Source organism: Panthera pardus, unplaced genomic scaffold, assembly GCF_024362965.1.
Source record: "Panthera pardus isolate Hobbes unplaced genomic scaffold, ASM2436296v1 HiC_scaffold_21, whole genome shotgun sequence".
Taxonomy (NCBI): Eukaryota; Metazoa; Chordata; class Mammalia; order Carnivora; family Felidae; genus Panthera; species Panthera pardus.
The window spans coordinates 15436623-15453784 of NW_026526777.1; the positions used below are offsets into that span (position 1 = coordinate 15436623).

The 17162-nt window shown below is 37.9% G+C and overlaps 1 protein-coding gene across 3 annotated transcripts in view; it reads left to right on the plus strand.

Annotated features, from left to right (window-relative positions):
• The window catches only part of USH2A (usherin), a 739062-nt gene that overhangs the window by 162418 nt on the left and 559482 nt on the right, over nt 1–17162 (plus strand). For all 3 annotated transcript variants that reach the window (XM_019465619.2, XM_053908979.1, XM_053908980.1), the window contains exon 14: nt 8737–8920. In XM_019465619.2, the coding sequence (XP_019321164.2) occupies nt 8737–8920 (184 nt within the window). The remainder of the gene's footprint in view (nt 1–8736; nt 8921–17162) is intronic.

A 17162-nucleotide genomic window follows, 5' to 3' on the forward strand; every position in this document is an offset into this window, starting at 1 on the left:
AGCACTCAGTGGGCCCTTATTTCTGTAGATTAGTGTTCTTATATCCTGAGAAAATCTATAAAATACCTTTATCACAACACCTGGACTAGTGTGTGACCAAACAACTGAACAACACCGAGCCTACCCAAGTTGACACATGAAATCATCTATCACAGGCAGCCTTCTCTATGATCCCTGCATTTACTATAGCGCTTTGTCCCTGCACCTGTTGACCCCAAACACTCTTTGGTTTAACTTCTAAAGAGAAAACTCATTGTCTTCTCTCACAATTCAAGAGGGAAAATCTTCTGGTTGGGGAGGAGACTCACTGCCCCTCACACCTGACTTCAGATATGTCTGGAGCCTCTTTTTCTAGAGTTATACAGCCTGAATCAGTCAGCTTACTGTTGGTCACTTCACTGCAAGTGCTTAGCTTTTACTTACCTCTGCCATTCACCTCCATTTCCTCTTCTCTCTTTCTTTTATCTCATTTTTGGGGATTTGGGAAGGGAAAAGTTTGATTCTGCTTAACTGAAATGTTTCCCTGGTAGATTCTCGTGATCTGCCCTGGTGATCTTTTCAGCCAAATCCTTGCAGCTCCCATCAGATTCCTCTCTGTGTCTACAACCCTTGTCTGTTCAATCAGAATCAGTCCTGTTGCTTTTACCTTCAAACAGATCTAGAATCAGACCACTTTTTACCCGTCCCCGCCCCCATCCATTTTCATCTTTCTCCTGAACTAGCTGACAAGCCTCCTAAACTTCCTTTCTCCTCTTTATTCTTCTCCAGTCACTTCTCAATATGCAGCCAAAGGGACGCTGTGCAAACTGTAGTCCGACCGCATCAGTCTGTCCTGCATCGTCTTCCCATCACCGTGGGTAGAAACATGGCCTGCGTGAACTGGAATGTCCATGATCTTTCTCTAACCTCGTTTCCACAAGTCTTTACATCGTTTCTTTCTCTCCAGCCTCCAAGTCTAACTGCTGTTCCTCATGTTGTTCCGTGCTCTATCCCAGGCACATAGGGCAGTATCTCCCTGGTGGGTACTCCATCTGTGTTTCCCCAATTAATACTTACATTAAAAATTACCCTAGTGGCATAAATTCTTTTTCGGCACGGGCATAGTGCAAGTATGTGAGTGTGCTCCTTTGAAAACATACAGAGAGGATGTGGTTTTTACCCTACGCAAGGAAGGAAAGAAAACAGTGGTCTAAGTATCTAATGGATTTTTTTTTTTTTTTTTTTTTTTTTTACAAAACAGCATGTTCTGTGCACATGGATGTAGCATATGGAGAGGTCCTAATGTGTTTGTGGACCTCTTGTTTTGTTTTGTTTTGTTTTTTGGTCCTACATTCTAGCTTCAGAAAGTACTTTGAATTTTGTTTTCCAGTTTTATTGTCTCTTGCTGTGAAATTTACATTGAGGGAGAGAACCCTTATCCTGAAGTATCTTTATCATAAATGGATGTTTCACAGTAGCCAACTCTGCAGTACACACATTAAAATGCACTACTGCAATCTGAAGCTTTCTTTCTCCTTCTTTAAACACATCTGAGAGACCTAGATTACATACCACAGGGAAGAAGCTCCACACGGGCGCGTTGAGTGGTGGAGGGGGAAGTAAGGGGTAGGAGGGGTGAACTGGCAAGCCTAAGGACTTCTTCCTGCCTTTTTCATCTGCGGTTGTAAATATTACTGGCCCCTACTAGATTACTGCCCATAGATTCTTGTTCCACTTTCTTAAAAAACATTATTAAGGAAGGTGCATATAATGAAACCTCATGTATTATTAACCTAACCTTACTATGAATGTACAAGGAATAGGCTTAATTCAACTAAAATTTATAGGCAATTTGTTAAAGCAGCAGTGCACATTAGAAGGTACATTAGAGCCACATTGGTTTTAATATGCCATTCAATAACTTGAACAGAGGTTAAAAATGCTGCTTAACCTCCATTAAGTATTTTAAAAATGCTTTAATTTAAAATTATTTGGAGTGTGTGTACATATATGAATGTACACATACCCACACTAATAAATATAGCACTAAATATGTTTTCCCAGTTCGTTTTTTCAGTGCTGGATGACCTCGTAACGTTCAGCAGCAAGCACTTAATCAGAGGCTAGGCCGAAAAATGCAGGGAAGGATGTCAAGGCATCCTGAGCCAGTGACCCGCCCTTGTCCTTGAGAACCAGAGGCAGAGAGGGTTTATTGAGGACTCTGCAGCTCTGGAATAAAATAAAGGCTAATTTATAATGAAAACAGCTTCATATGACATGTTTTGTGCTAATAGGACAGTTCCTCATGCTTCCCTCTGATATTTACTTTTGGTTTTGTTTTATAATTCATACAGACTATTAGAAACTAAAACAAAGTATCTTGTTTCATTAAGAAGCATATCATCTTTGTTAAGTAATGAGCTCATAAACCAGAATTGCATGTAAGACACTACCAATGGAATTGGAATTAGATGGCTGATATTCCATTAAAAATCATTGTTTCAAAGCTGAGATCCAGATATGCCACATGTCCTCGTGTTTGGTGAAACAGTTTTGCAGATTAACGTGTTTTTCACAAAGAGACCTGAGTCTCAGGATAAGAGCTTATTCCTTCATAAACCACCAGAAAAGAATCTTGTCATGAGCAATATGGACCATAATCTCAGGCACATCTGTGGAGGAAAAAAAAGCACATTGACAAGTCATTATTTAAAGTTTAATTTAGGAAAATCCCACTTTCATAGAAAATTGGCTCATAAAAATGGCAATGGTGATAATAGATAATATTTACTGAGTGTCTACTGTTTGCCAGACCCTGTAATAGGGTTTTATCTGAAAAGTCCCATTTAATATGCACCGTATTTATATGCTGGAAGGACCAGTATTTTCCCACTTTATAGTAGGGAAAATGATTCTAATTAAGTAGAAGAAATGTTTACAAATCCAGGTCCAACGGACCCTAGACTAGAGTCTGTACTCTGAAAGAGTAAAACATTTTTCTGAATAATTGTATATTTGTCATAATCAACCACTCAATAAATATCTGAGTGTGAGTTAAAAGAGGTACCCTTACAAGTGTTTGTAATGTTCCCTCACCCTCAAGCTCATCCCCATCCCCATCCCCATCTATGATTCTGGCTAACTGCTTTTAGGTCCTGGGAGATCTCTTGTTGTGTAGAATCTGAGTTATCATCATAAAATGAAAATTAACAGAGTTCTGAGAGGCTACTGTGATCAGATAATGAAGACTGGAACCGAGGGGTCTAGAATTGGGATGATCTCTGTGGACTAAGTTGGATACATTTCTGGGATGGTTGCAATGGCCTGGGAGGGCAACATCCGATAACCACTGAGACAGAAAAATGGGGGCAAAGGATGCAAAAGTGCTTCTGTGGATTGTGAGTACACATATCTATGTGTTATACTTTACAGGACACAATCAGAGCCTCCATTATTTATATTCATTGTTGTTATTGAATTTGATTTTTAAAGAATACACACATGAAAGCCCTTCATGGATATTCACATAAATAGGAAAACTCTAGGTTTTTCTAAAGCAGAAAAGTCCAATAGAATGTTTTCCCTTATATGAGCATGTTAGTATATTCTTTCTTCTAAGATGAGGAGACATAGTTTTTGACTGACATTTTCTTTCTCAATTTCTTTTCCATCTTCTGATATGGCAAAGATTACATTTTAAATATATTGTGCATGATTCATATAACATTCCCTGCTATCCTTCCTGATAGGCGAGGCTACTTTGACCAATCATTATGGTCTTATGTTTACCGTGTCTCTTTAAAATGTTAAAGAGATCATCTCATATTTTAAGGGGTAACAGATATCTAACCAGCCAGCCAGCCACCCACCTACCCATGTAGCCATCTATCCATTTCATTCACATAGCCATTGTTCCACTAATCATCTATTACGTACATTACTGTGTACCAGGGGCTATGCTATTGTAAGATATACAATCATAAATATATTAAGGCATCATAGTTTTGTAGGAGGAAAGGCCCTGTATGTAAATATAACAGAGTGAGAAGTGCAATGTTAGAAATATCCAATATACAGAAGAAGTAAAGTGAAGGAACTGATACATTCTTGAAGAACTTGAAGAATGGGGGATATGGAACACTTAGTTCAGAACATGATTCCTGAGCTGAGTCTTAAAAGTAAAAAAGAATTGGTAAAGTAGTCAAGGAACGTATAGCAGTCCAGGAGGAAAGAATAGGAGCAGAGACTTTAAAACATCTAAACTAATTTGAGTTTTTAAAAACTTTTAAATAAGAAAATTATACCTTGGAATGAATAATATTAATATTTATTGATGCATTCATTGACATTTGGCCAACTCTGAATAATAACTTTAGCATTTTTATATAATATTACCAAATGGAAGAAAATTATTATTGCTTTTATTTGAAAATTAGCATCGCTCTCTATGCTTCATTCTGAAAACATTGATTGTTTAAACCATTACTAAAAAAGTTTGTTGCTTGGTATGCGTGAGCTACAAATTCCTCCCTAGACTCTTCGCTTAATACTATGTCCATTCTCTGGCTTAAGGTGAGAATTATTTCTTCTAAATGGCTTATAATTAGTGCTTAGCCTCAGCTCTGCCCTCCTTTTCTGAATAAGGCCTAGGGGTTAAACTTGTTTTCTCTCTCCCATTTCAAGACCTTGGCAAAGCCTGGTTGTTCATGGTCCTCAGGAGGGACATTGGTAGGAAATGGGCTCTTCTTTAATGCCCAGGACAGTGCTGTGCTGTGCAAATAGCCACTACAGGAGATAATACCAGCTGCCTTGCTAATAACTTTGAACTCTAAGGATTCTGCAAGTCTTCTCCTGGATACAGCAACGGTATTTTATGATAAGGGTGACTTTTTGCTTTAACTGCATAACACATTGTTTTCCCCATCAGACTTGCCTTGTTTGGGGCCAGGGTTAGCCAAAATAAAACTGGGGAAATTCACAAACATAGTGGGCTGATTTTTGCTCTCTATGTCCAAACTCTCAGCACTAACTAATGTAAGGTAATAGTGTTGTCTTAATGACCGCACTTCAGAATGTGGTACAAAATCATTCGTGGACAGAAATCTCCAAAAGATCAGTTAAACTGTTATGGCCATGAAGATGTGGAACGTGATGTGTGGAGTTAATGGAAGGAGATCAGAAATGTATTGAGTTAAAGAAAATTAAGGTCAGTTATCTTTAAGCTGCACTCAGGAGTTGAAGTTTAAGTAGGAGGGAAGGGAAAATGTTGTTTTCTATAGTTGGAAGTCATAAAAGGAGAGGTAATGGTCTAGAATTAGGCACATTCAGGTAAGGCAAGAAGTAATCATTGAGCAGGAAGGTACCTGAGTCATCCTAATTAGAACTGCTTAAAAATAGGACAAGTAAAATACTGGTGGGATTAACCTTTATAATCATGCTCCAGAGAGGAGGATGGGAATTAACCCCAAGACAAGTTTCAGTGCAGGCTTTTCCTTGAAGACCTACCTCCAGGTTGCAGCTTCCTTGGTTGTATGTGTGTTTCCCCCCCACCCCCATTTTTGTTCTTCTCTGCTTATATCTCTGATTTTTCTATGGCATTTTTTTTCTTTCTAAAAGTTGGGCAACCCAATTTTCCACAACAAAATATACCCCCGTTGTATTTACAGATTTATCTAATAAATCATTTCTTGTAAAAATCATCCATAATTGTTCTCGAATTCGCTGTGGCTTGAAGCTATTGCAATAAGTCCGAATTAATTCTACTTCTAAGTATCTGTGTTAATGGGTAATTTATCCAAATTGGAGAGCGGTTAGTACCTTCATGATGCCATCATCATGAATTTAAGGACCTAGGTAGCTTCACAGGAAGAAAAATACGTAGAATCACAGCCACAGTGGTCTTGAATTCAAAATAAAAACCTTTGAAGTGTGTGACTTTGATTATATGATGAATCATGTACGTGAATATATATATTAATTTACATAACTATATTTCGGAAACACATAGAAGGCAAACTGCTGTCAGTGGATGCAAAAGAGCAAATGACATAATCTAGTTGTCAATTACTATAAAAATGATAATATCAGTTCTTTCCTACTGGTTAGAATGGCACTGATTTTGAGTTTCTTCCTTTTCTTTGAGCACAATCTTTTCTATTTGACTATTTCTGAAACTTTCTAAGAGAGAATAGTCTGGGCCTAGGAGAAGAAAAACAAATTGTTGATGGCCATGAGAGAATGGCTTGTTTTCAACCAGAGCCTCAAATGAGATTTATAATATATTCCAATTACTTTTTGTTTTCCCCTATATTATGGTAACACAAAATGGATTCACTTTGTGTTCATGTTCTTTCTCTCTTTGAGTTTCAGTGATATATACCCAAATTAGTGATCATGACAATTGTACAAATCATTTTCATTTGTCAGAACTTTATTCATTAGAATCTTTCTGTAATCCCCCTCTCCCTTGTTACAATATAATTCCTTGTAACATTATGCATGTGCTTGTGTGTGCATGTGCTTCTGTGCAAACATACACATACACACAACACCAAGAACCATCTCCCTCATACGCCTGCTCCATTATTCTAATGTCTAATGCCTTTCAACGTTTCTGACTATTGACTTCCACTTTCTGGGTCCAAGAAATTTTAAGTAATTTGAAAATGTTTTTAATCATATTTTTCTTTCTTTCTTTCTTTCTGCTATAAGAAACAAATATGGGGTTTACAATTAACCTAAGTTTTGTGGATTTTTAAACATAGTACTTGTGGAAATTAATGCCTGTTTATAATTTGGTACGTGTGTGGTATAATCAAATGTTTAGGGAATGCCTACTTTGTGACAAGCACTGTACTGGGTACTGGGGAGGCAGTGGTGAATTTTTCAGATAAGGTTCTTGCCTTCACGGAGGTTACAATCTGGTGAGATGAGATTAATTATAATTTTCATGAGCACTCTAAAGTAAATAAACAAGATGCTATGAAGTTGTGACAGGCATATTTAAACTTTCCCAGGGTAGGTTACTCAAGGAAGTCACAAGACCTGATGGGCGTAGGAGTGAACCAAGCAGAAAGGAAAGGTCAAAATCATTTCAGCAGACAGACATGCCAATGAAAAGGCTGTTAGGTGTCAAGAACAGGAAGAAGTATGACTGGAGCAGAATGAGTTGGGAATGAGCAGTGAAAGGAAGCTGAAGATAGAGGTGGGACCTGCCAGGATGACTGGAGGCTGCTTTAGGAATTTGGATTTTTTTCCTAAAGGGAATAGGAAGCCATCAAACAATTTTCAGTAGAGGAATGAGGTATTTAAACTACACTCTGAAAAATGTTCTTCCAGATACTCTATGAAATATAGATTGGGGGCTCCTGGGTGGCTTAGTAAGTTGAGCATTTTATTCTTGATTTTGACTCTGGTCACGATCTTGTGGTTTGTGAGGCTGAGCCCTGCATTGGGCTCTGGGCTGACAGCGCTGAGCCTGCCTGGGATTCTCTTCCCTCCCTCTCTCTCTGCCCCTCCCCTGCTTTCTCTTTCCCTTTCGCTCTCTCTCAAATAAATTAATAAACATTAAAAAAAAAGAATAGATTGGAGGGGGACCGGAGGGGGCCATTAGATGAGACAGCCTCTGTAGTTGAGATGATTATATCTGCTATTTGTTGACTATTGTTTTAAGAAAGTTTGTTACCCTTTGTAACCTTCAGTGTTGTCATATATATATATATATATATATATATATATATATATATATATATATATTATATATATATATGTGTGTGTGTGTGTGTGTATAATGGATGTAATAATAATACCTAATTATTAGCATTGCTGTGGGAAGTGAGATAGTGAATATAAGGCTCTCTTACCATTGCCTCTGTTTCATAGTATTTACTAAAATAAACTTAGTGGTGACTGTAACTAGGGAGACAGCCCTAAGGATGGAGAGTAGAAAGTTTAAAATTCCTGGGGTGCCAGGGTGGCTCAGTCAATTGAGTGTCCAATTCAAGTCATGATCTCATGGTTCATGACATTGAGCCCTGCATTGGGATCCTCTATCTCCCTGTCTCTCTCTGCCTTTCTCCCACTCACATTCTCTCTCTCTCTCTCTTCTCTCTCTCTCTCTCTCTCTCTCTCTCAAAATAAATAAACTTAAAAAAAAGAAAGTTTAAAATTCTTAGAAGACAGCATCCATAGGACTTGGTAAGTAGATAGATGTAGGGGTGGAGGGATGGGAAGGACTCAAGGGTTGCCAGTTTTAGCAAACTACAGAATTCTCAGTTAAAATTAAATTTTAGATAATCATAATTTTCTGATATAAGCACATGACACATACTTTTACTATAAAGGCTCATTGTTTATCCAAAATTTACATTTAGACTGGCCATCTTGTGTTTTTATCTGGGTCCCTTCCCAAAGATGTCTCAGGGCTGTAGGCTGAGCAGCTGAATAAATGGCGGCACTATTTGTGGGAATGGAGATATTACAGGAGGGCTAGTTTTTAGTGGAAAGATCGTGAGGTAGATTTTACATGCACTGAATTTTCATTGCCTGGGAGACACCCAGGTACCATGTAAATTATTTACTTGGCCCTTCTTTGGTTGTAACCGATACACTTGTTAAGAGCAGCTATAAACACATTTGTATCGGGAGTTGGGAAGTGCCACAATAGTGTTCTGGGTTTTGTGTAATCAAAACAGTATCTTTTACAGAAAAGACTGGATAGGAGCTATATATAAAAACTTTTTATTTCTTTATCTCCAGGTTTTTATATTTCTCCAGGCAATGCCACTGGCTGCCTGCCATGTTCATGCCATATAACAGGTGCAGTTCATCACATCTGCAATAGTCTAACTGGTCAGTGCATTTGCCAGGATGCTTCTGTTGCTGGGCAAAGTTGTGACCATTGTAGAGACCATTACTTTGGATTTGATCCTCAGACTGGAAGGTAAACATTTTTAATAATTAATATTTAAGTATTTGTGTTGAATAATATTTGTAGTTAATTTTTCTCCTAACAGTGATTTTTTTGGTCAGTATTTTTTTGTAAAAAGCAGTATTTTTAGTCCCTCTAGTTTGTTGATATATTTTTGACTCTTTGATGTCTGCGCTTGTTGAACATAATAGTAATCTTTGAATATTTCCTAGAGTTCCGATATATAGTTTGCTATATGTTGATACATAGTGTTAAGGTCTGGGAATATTTAGTTAAAATCATTTTCCCTCAAGGAACTTACAATTTGGATGGAGAAAAGAAGGTAAAGAGATATCCATAGAAATCAATGTGACACACACACACACACACACACACACACACACACACACACACAAAATATAAGAGCCAGGATACATAGCATATGCATGTATATCCCTTGTTCTACATGTCCCCTGAATTTATTGCTAATTTAATTATTAATTTACTTCATCCACTTATGTTTTCCTTGCTTTTCTAATTTAGGTTCAAAGACCAGATTAGAAACATAATTTTGTATTAAGTGATACGATTTTTTCCCCAGTGTGTAAAGTACATTTTGAAAGTAAATTAACCACTTTTCAAAGTTACATGGTCTTTAATGTTCTACTTCCCATTCCCAGTATATCGGTGAGCATTTACTTTCATGCATTTGTGCTCATTGCTGTATTTTTGAAAATGTGCTGGAATGCCAATTCCATGTGTGTTTTTTTGGTCTTGTCAGGTTATAAATTTGCCTCGGGTTGGGACTATATCCTTGAATTCTATGGCATTCGTATCTCCAAGCAACCAGCATTATGTTCTGTATACACCAATCAAAGCTGTTTCTCAGTGTGTGTGTGTGTGTGTGTGTGTGTGTGTGTGTGTGTGTGTGTGTGTGTTTATAAATATAATTGCTAATTAGTCAAGGGTTTGAGATTATCTGGGCTCTTTTCAACTCATTGCCCCCTGCTGCCTGCCTTTTGGCTGTTACACTCTTCATTAACACCTCGATTAGAGTGTGGACAGGGTGACAGGGTAAATTATTGAAAAAGAACTCAAAACTAGTGCATTTGGCTTTCTACTGAAATTCAGTGTGATTAAAAATCTTTAACATGATATTTAACGTATTTATCAAAATAATTCTTGTTCTTATTACATATCTCTCAATTTTTTTTTAATTCATGATGTTCCATTTCTGTTGCCATTGGAAGGAATATCATCTTGGTGGTCTGAGAGCATTAGTACTCTTTTCTACAAATATTAAATCACTCTGAATGAATATAGAAACTACATGGTACAGTAAATGTTAAATAAAACGTATTACCAGGATTTTGACAGTAAAATTGGAGCCAATTATTGCACATAATTCTCCTCTACATACTTTTTATTGAGAGGCCATCTCACATGTTCCCCAGTTGCAATTCTTAGTGGGTGTGTTTCACTCCTGGACACCTCTGTCTTTAGGTTTGTTATATTTTTCATAGTCTTTCTGACAACACTTAATTACCAGAGAAAAAGTACCTTCCCTAATCTACTCTCCTCCTTGGAATGCTCATGCATCTATGTCATTTTGTGCCAGTCTCTTACCCATTTTTCTCTACTGATCTTCCTTCGTATTCTTCCCAGTGCTACCACCTTATTAATGGTCAGATTTCGAATGGTCTCAGCTTTTTCACTTAGCTTTATTTAAGTGAATTTCGGTTCCTTCATTACATGACTTATCTGCTCTTCAGTGACCTTAGATTCAGGCTGACCTTTACCCTACTCTGCTTCTCTCTAGTTTATCTACCCATCCCACACTCTACCCGGTAGAATTCAGGATCAAGACTTACAGGATAGTGTTCTATCACCTATCACTCTGAAGTAAGACTTGTTAACAGTGGAGTTGAACTCCCTGGATTAAATCTGTTTAAAAAAACACGTTTATTTATTTATTTTTGAAAGGGAGAGAGGCAGAGAGAGACAGTGCATGAACAGGGGAAGGCAGAGAGAGAGGGAGTGAGAGTCCCAAACAGGCGACACACTCAGCATGGAGCCCGGCGTGGAGCTGGATCCCATGAACCATGAGATCATGACCTGAGCTGAAATCAAGAAGTGGAGGCTTAACTGACTGAGCCACCCAGGTGCCCCTAAAAATTGCATTTACATGTTAACCAAAATTGATGAGGAACAGGGAGAGCCAAAAAATAGGTATAAAGTACATTATTATAAGGTGCTGAGGTTAAAATCAAGAAAGCAGAGCTCAGTAAAGTAAAAGCAATCAGTGTAGGTTGTAGTCTAGGAGACAGCCTGAGTGTAAAAAGCCAGGTAGATTCTAAAGAACAAAAGATCCAGGGTAATTATGGGTTCAAAGTAAAAAGATTCATGACACATTCTATATAAGTATAATTGTATGTCTTTACCTATCAGCTGAATTGTAATTATATCGAGTCAGACTCCGAACTACCTTTCAAAAATTACAAATTGTCCTCTGAAATGATACCGCTTTGCCTCCATCCTCGTTGTTTTTATCTTCAGACGTCCATGTTTCCATTCATTGAGAACTTTCTCCAAGGAACGCCATTTTCCTCCTTGCTTCTCATTCATTCAGTTCCCATTCCAACATCCAATTTTCATGAACACAACCAGAATTTTTTTTTTTTTTTGATCTCTTGGAACTTCTCTACTTCTCATATTTTCCTAATTCCAGAAATGCTATTCTGTGAACACATCACATCTTTCCCAATCCTCTTGTCTCCAAATTCCCTCATAATTGGCTCCTACCTTTCCTCAAACCCACCGTCTGATACTCCTACCTAATTCTTTTGATAGGCTCCATTCCTAACTTTCTCACCCTCTGCCCCCAGTAGGGAGTAAACGCCGACCCTCTTAGGTAACCCGAGTGCTATTAAGAAAGAACTCTCTTTCTGCTGTACTGTGGGTCAGTTCCAGGGAGGATGACCCTGCTCTTTCCCTGAACCTGGGAGGACTTGAAGACCATGTGCTTGTGCTGATTGGAACTGCTACCATGCATTTCATTCTCATTGCCTCACTTTCTACATATAAGTGATACCATACAATATTTGTTTTTCTCTCTCTGGCTTATTCCATTTAGTGTAATGTCCTCTAGGTTCATCCATGTTGCTGTAAATAGCAGGATTTTCTTCTTTCTCATGGGTGAATAATATTCCAGTGTGTGTGTGTGTGTGTGTGTGTGTGTGTGTGTGTGTGTGTATGTATCACATCTTCTTTGTCTATTCATCCTTTGATGGACATTGAGTTCATTTCTATATCTTGGCTGCTGTGAATAATGCTGCAGTGAACATGCAGGTGCAGATATCTTTTCAAGATGCTGATTTTATTTACTTTGATATATACCTGGAAGTGGTATCTTATCATAAAGACTTTTTAGTTTGTTGAGGAACTTCTATACTGTTTTCCATAATTGCTGTACCAATTTACATTCCCACCAGGAATATACATGGGTTCCTTTTTCTCCACATCCTCACCGACACCTGTTACCTTTGGTCCTTTTGTCTTTTTGACAATAGCTATCATAACAGGTGTAAGGTGATATCTCATGGTGGTTTTGATTTGCATTTCCCTGATGGTTAATGATGTTGAGCACCTTTTAATGTAGCTGTTGGTCATTTGTATGTCTCCTTTGAAAAAATGTCTTCTGTTCTTTGCTCATTTAAAAAAATAATGTTTATTTATTTTTGAGAGAGAGAAATATAGCGCGAGCAGGGGAGAGGCAGAGAGAAACACAGAATCTGAAGCAGGCTTCAGGCTCTGAGCTGTCAGCACAGAGTCCAATGCAAGGCTCAAACCTGCAAACTGCAAGATCATGACCTGACCTGAAGTCAGATGCTCAACCAACTGAGCCACCCAGGCGCCCCTCCTTTTCTCATTTTTAATTGGGTTCTTTTCCTTTTCCCTTTCCCCTTCCTTCCTTCCTTCCTTCCTTCCTCCCTCCCTCCCTCCCTCCCTCCCTCCTCCCCTCCCTCCCTTCTTTCTTTCCTTCCACTGAATTGTATGAGTTTCTTATATATTTTGGATATTAATTCCTTTGCAGATGGTTTGCAAATATTTTCTCCCATTGTATAGGTGGCCTTTTCCTTCTTTTGCTTGTTTCCTTTGATGTGCATAGCTTTTTAGTTTGATGCAATTCCGTTTGTCTATTTTTGCTCGTTTTCTGTGCTTTGATGTCATATCCAAAAATCATTGCCCAGACCAACGTCAAGAAGCTTTAACCAATATTTTCATTTAGTAGGTTTACAACTTCCAGTGTTTTGCTGTCTTTAATCCATTTTGAGCTGATTTTTGTATATGGTATAAGGGTCCAATTTCATTCTTCTGCATAAGAATATCCAGTTGTCCCAACATCATTTATGGAAGAGACAACCCAGTCCCCATTGTGTATGCGTGACACTCTTACCAAAGATTGGTTGACCATATATGTGTAGATTTATTTCTGGGCTTTCTTTTCTGTTGCATTGGTCTATATGTCTGTTTATGTCATTAGCATACTGTTTTGATTATTATAGCTTTGTAATATCTTTTGAAATCAGGAAGTGTGATGCCTCCAGTTTTGTTCTTATTGAACCTGTGCTTTACAATTTAAAGTAACCATGACACTTTCTATGCCTAAGAAAGACCAGAAAAGCCAGGTAACTGACTCATTTTGTATCCAAGGGGAAGACAGAAGAATTAGGCCCATGCAGTATATTCAAAAGATCAGGGAAATATGGGAGTAAAATTAATTGATGATTGCTTCTTATGACTCATGGTTTTTCAATGTGCTAATTATTTTACTGCCCTCCCTATTTCTTTAAATTATGTATTCCTTTGGCCTCCAATTTCTTACCTCTGTGATTTGTCTTCTCTTTTCCTGATTACTTCTCTTCAATCCAACCCTTCAATTTACATATCTGTGTTTATGATTTCAGCCACTATATAATGTTAGTGACTCTCTAATATATCATCATCTATTCAGATTCCTGTGTCTCTGAGGTTTAAATTTGCACATCTCTCATTCTTCACATAGCCAACACAGAACTAATTCTCTTTTATATTACTTTCCTACCAAAATAAAAATACAAGTCTCATGCCATCTCAGGCCATCTCATGCCATCATCATTTTGGTGAAGGGATATAAACCTTAAAATTCAAGTCACACTACCTATATGTGAGTAGGGCTCAGGCTGTTCTCAGATTGGACAGGATTGGCTCTGATGTGGAGGACAGGCTGCCCTAGAAAGAGCTATTGGAAACAAGAACTACCATATATAATGTAGCTTCTCTGCAATGAATAGAAAGAATAAAGCTTCCCATGACCATTTGGGACCCAAGGAAATCAGTAGGATGTGTTCTTTGCTCAATCAGTCGTATGGAATGCCTGTGCTCTGAGCTGACCCTTCTCTTCCACTGATAAGTTTGACTGTCTCTTTTCACTTTAACAGTGATAATCGTTAGAGAAGAAATCTTCGGGCACAGAAGGTCATAGCAAAGGATATTTCAAAATATGACACTGAGAATTGCTTGAGTTTATACTTCTGCTCATCATTGAGAAGAGATAAAAATGGATTTTATTCTTTTTTATGTTTTCCATTCCTTTCCTGAATGATATTGAAATCTCTTTGTTGACTGCTGGTTGTTATTGTGTGTGTGTGTGTGTGTGTGTATGTGTATACACACACACACACACACACACACACACACACACACACACTAACGTTGACTCTTGAAAATGTGCACAAAGATGACTAAAATATATGCGGTTCCATTTAGTAGAAGGAACTTTGTTTCTTGAAGGAAAACTTCAAATACATGCAGACATGCTGCATAGGAAAATACCTATTGATGGCCTGATGACAAAATTTTTTTCAAAAGAAGGAAAATCAACTAAAATCACTTGAATTTATTTTGAACTAGGTACTGTGGTAGATACTTGCAAGTACACTTTTTTTTCACTAAATTACAAAATTCTACAACAGATTGTAAGTGTTTTATTGTTACGCAAGGAAAAGATGCAAATGTCATTGGATCTCTTTATTGATTTAGAAAATAGATTGACTTCCTCATCTGCTTTTTCCAATTATACATTCAAGGGATCTTATTTAACCCTCCATGAAGTTCACACACACACCCCCCTCCCCTTCTTCAAGTTCTCTTTATGGGACACAGTTATGTCTGCTACATTTTTCTCTTGGCTTATTTTCTAGGCTTTTTGTATACTCCCAAGGACAAAATAAATAAAATAGGCCCTCACCCTAAAATGCAGCAACAAAAGCAAAAATCCGCCAAACACAACAATAACAAGCTGGAAAATCATTTGCCTGTTTTCATCCAAGTGGTTCATTCTTCAAAAGTTACCTATCACAAAAAGGGGGCAATATTTTAAAAAGCTGATCCAAGTGCAAAAATCACTCTGTTTACCTCTGACATATAAAGCAAACATGATTTAATCAGTATCGAAAACAATGAAGCAAAAAAAGTCTGCCCACTAAAAAAAATCAATAAAGCAAAAAAAAAAAAAAAAAAAAAAGCATATCGTATTTGTCTAAACCAAAAACAATGAGACAAAAATGGGCCACATTCAATTCGTCTCAATTGGTAGTTGAGAGTCATATATGACACACTATATGTACTCCCTGGTGCTGTCCTCAAGCTGACCTGTAAGTATGATTCTTCCTTCCCATGGCCAAGACTGCTCCGTTCATCTGGCGCACCACTGTTTTCCTTACATACCACCCACTTGTCACAGTCCCTCAAAATTTCTCCTCTAATGACTTCTTCCCTGTGTGTTCTTTGGTTGTATTTTGTCCTTTTTAAGCCTCAAGGAGCTAGGAGCTAGAAGTATCACTACTGGTCTCTTCCCAGCTGACACATACTGAACTGTAATTTACCTCAAGTGGTAGGAAATTTGCATCTAGGCTGGCCAGAGAACCTAAAGGCTCAGACTCCTAAAAACATACGATGAAGTAAAACTCTTCTACGACCAGATTATTTTTGGTTTTACTGCAAACATTCTCCGTTTGAACACTGAGGGATAGATTTGGTCTGTTAATCGTTTCACATGTGTCTTTCCAATTGATCTCAACTGGTCTTTCTTTGAGATCCAGATCAATGACTTCAAATGAAAGCAGATAATTTACTTGTCAACTTATATCCGTCCGTGGTGTGAGAGTGGGAATATTGGGGAATGTGCCTCACAGATTCAAGCTCCACAGGGACGCTTTGTTGGGCAGCTGGCTGCTGTCTAGGGCTGTGGGAGTAAAAGGGCTATGCATCTCTGGTCATCTAGCAGTCTAGCCATGGTTTGCTCACAAAGCAGTGGCAGAGTACCCAGAAAGAGAGCAGATGTGTGCCAGGATACTTGAGGCCCACACTCGAGACTGTCACATGATTACTGTTGCCTTATTCTATTGGCTAAAACAAGTCACAGGCCAACCCATATTTAGGAGTGGGGAAATAGATTCTACTTTTGGATGATGGAATTGTGCAGTTGGTTGCAAAGGGTCTTCATAAGAAGAGGGGTGAGGAATTGTGATCATTTTTTTCAGTCTTCCATGACCACTAAACAATATATTTTTTCTTTAACATAGAGTCTGTATTATTCTCTAAGAAAGGCCCATTTTTATAAATTAATAGCATTTATTCAGTGTTATTTAATGGGAATACCTCAGGGTTGGGCATGAGGGTATCTAGGGTCCAGTTATGACTTTTCCACTTGACCAAGTATATTGATTTCTTATTACTGCTGTAATACATTACTACAAATTTAGTGGCTCAAGGTAACATTACTCTATTCTCTTATAGTTCTGGAGGTCAGAAGTCCTAAATTAGTTTTACTGGCTAAAATCAAAGTGTCAGTAGGCCTATGTTTCTTTTGGACACTCTAGGAGAAAATCCACTTTCTTGCTTTTCCCAGTTTGAGAGGCCACCTACATTCCTTAGCTCATGGCTCCTTCCTTCATGTTCCAAACTAGCAGAATAATGTTTTCTCTCTTCTCTGACCTCTGCTTATGTTCTTCCAACTTTTCACTCTGGCTATCCCCTTCCTGGCTTCTTCCTGTCACCTTATGATTACATTGGGTACTTTTGGATAATCCAGGATAATTTCTCCATCTCAAAATCCTTAACTTAATCCCTTCTGCAAGTTCCTTTTTACCAAGTAAGGTGTAACATATTCACAAGTTCCAGATATTAGGACTTGGACATTGTTGAGGGGTCTTAATTCAACCTATTGTACCAG